We start from the raw sequence: 1067 nt of genomic DNA on the forward strand, positions 1-1067 counted from the left end.
GCGGCATGGCCATGGACTGCGAGAGGTGCCAGTGCCACAGCGAGGACAAGCGCACCGCCATCCTCTACACCCTCCTCAGCCAGAACCTCAGCCACAGCCGGGGCAGCCACAGTCCGACCCACCAACGCTAAAAAAAGCGCCGGACCGTCTGCTTCCGCACGCCCCATACCACCTGCCAGGCAGCCTCCAACGTGCTGGTAAAAACTGTCAACTTCATGAAAAACCTTCCTTCCTTCCACCTCCTGCCGCGAGAGGATCAACTCCTGCTGCTGGACAGCTGCTGGGTTCCCCTCTTCCTCCTGGGGCTGGTCCAGGAGATGGTGACCTTCGAGGTGATGGAGACCCCGGCCCCCAGCATGCTCAAGAAGATCCTCCTCGATGGCCAAAGCAAATGGCAGGAGCCCGAGCGGACGCAGCCCACGCTGGCTGCCGGTCCTGCAGACAGTCGCATCTGAACGCGCAGCTCTGGGCTGGGAGGTGGGGAGGGCTGGTTATCTTCTCCTTAACACCCAGCAATGCCAAATGCAGCGGGAAGCGGGGAGGAGGGATGTCAAATGTAGCGGCAAAAGCCAGAGACCTTGACTTGCCCTGCAGACAGTAAAGAACCCTGGGATTTGACTTATAAAGCTGGGTTTGCCCAATTAACGACTTTTGCTCCCTCAAAACAGCATCCCTGAAAGAGCCACGTCTCTTGCTGCATACGTCTCAGCGCAGCCTCAGGGATCCGTTCCGAGAAATGGGGAAGGGTGGGAATGGGAGAAACCTGGGGCTGTTTTCCAGCCTCCCTCATCACCAGCTTTTCCTCCTCTCCCTTGGCAGATGTCCCCGGGCTGAAGGCCTCCCTGTACATCGAGAGCCTCCAGCGGGAAGCCCAGAGAGTGCTCCAGGAGGTCCTGCAGCCCCTGCACCCCGAGGACCAGGGTCGCTTTGCCCGCATTTTGCTGATTGCCTCCACCTTGAAATCAATCCCTCCCGCCCTCATCACGGATCTCTTCTTCCGACCTGTCATCGGCAACGCGGATATCGTGGAGCTCCTGGCGGAAATGCTGTACGAAACCACTGGCCGG

The 1067-nt window shown here is 59.5% G+C and overlaps 1 protein-coding gene across 1 annotated transcript; it reads left to right on the forward strand.

Annotated features, from left to right (window-relative positions):
• Positions 1-11: 11 nt before the first annotated feature.
• On the forward strand, positions 12-1058 carry LOC104463305 (nuclear receptor subfamily 0 group B member 2-like; the record flags this gene model as incomplete). The annotated part of the gene is given in 2 exon segments (XM_010075572.1): positions 12-432; positions 760-1058. Coding segments are annotated over 2 exon segments (720 nt in total), but the record flags the coding sequence as incomplete, so codon positions are not given.
• Positions 1059-1067: the final 9 nt, after the last annotated feature.

Source organism: Pterocles gutturalis, unplaced genomic scaffold (assembly GCF_000699245.1).
Source record: "Pterocles gutturalis isolate BGI_N339 unplaced genomic scaffold, ASM69924v1 scaffold35372, whole genome shotgun sequence".
Classification (NCBI taxonomy): domain Eukaryota; kingdom Metazoa; phylum Chordata; class Aves; order Pterocliformes; family Pteroclidae; genus Pterocles; species Pterocles gutturalis.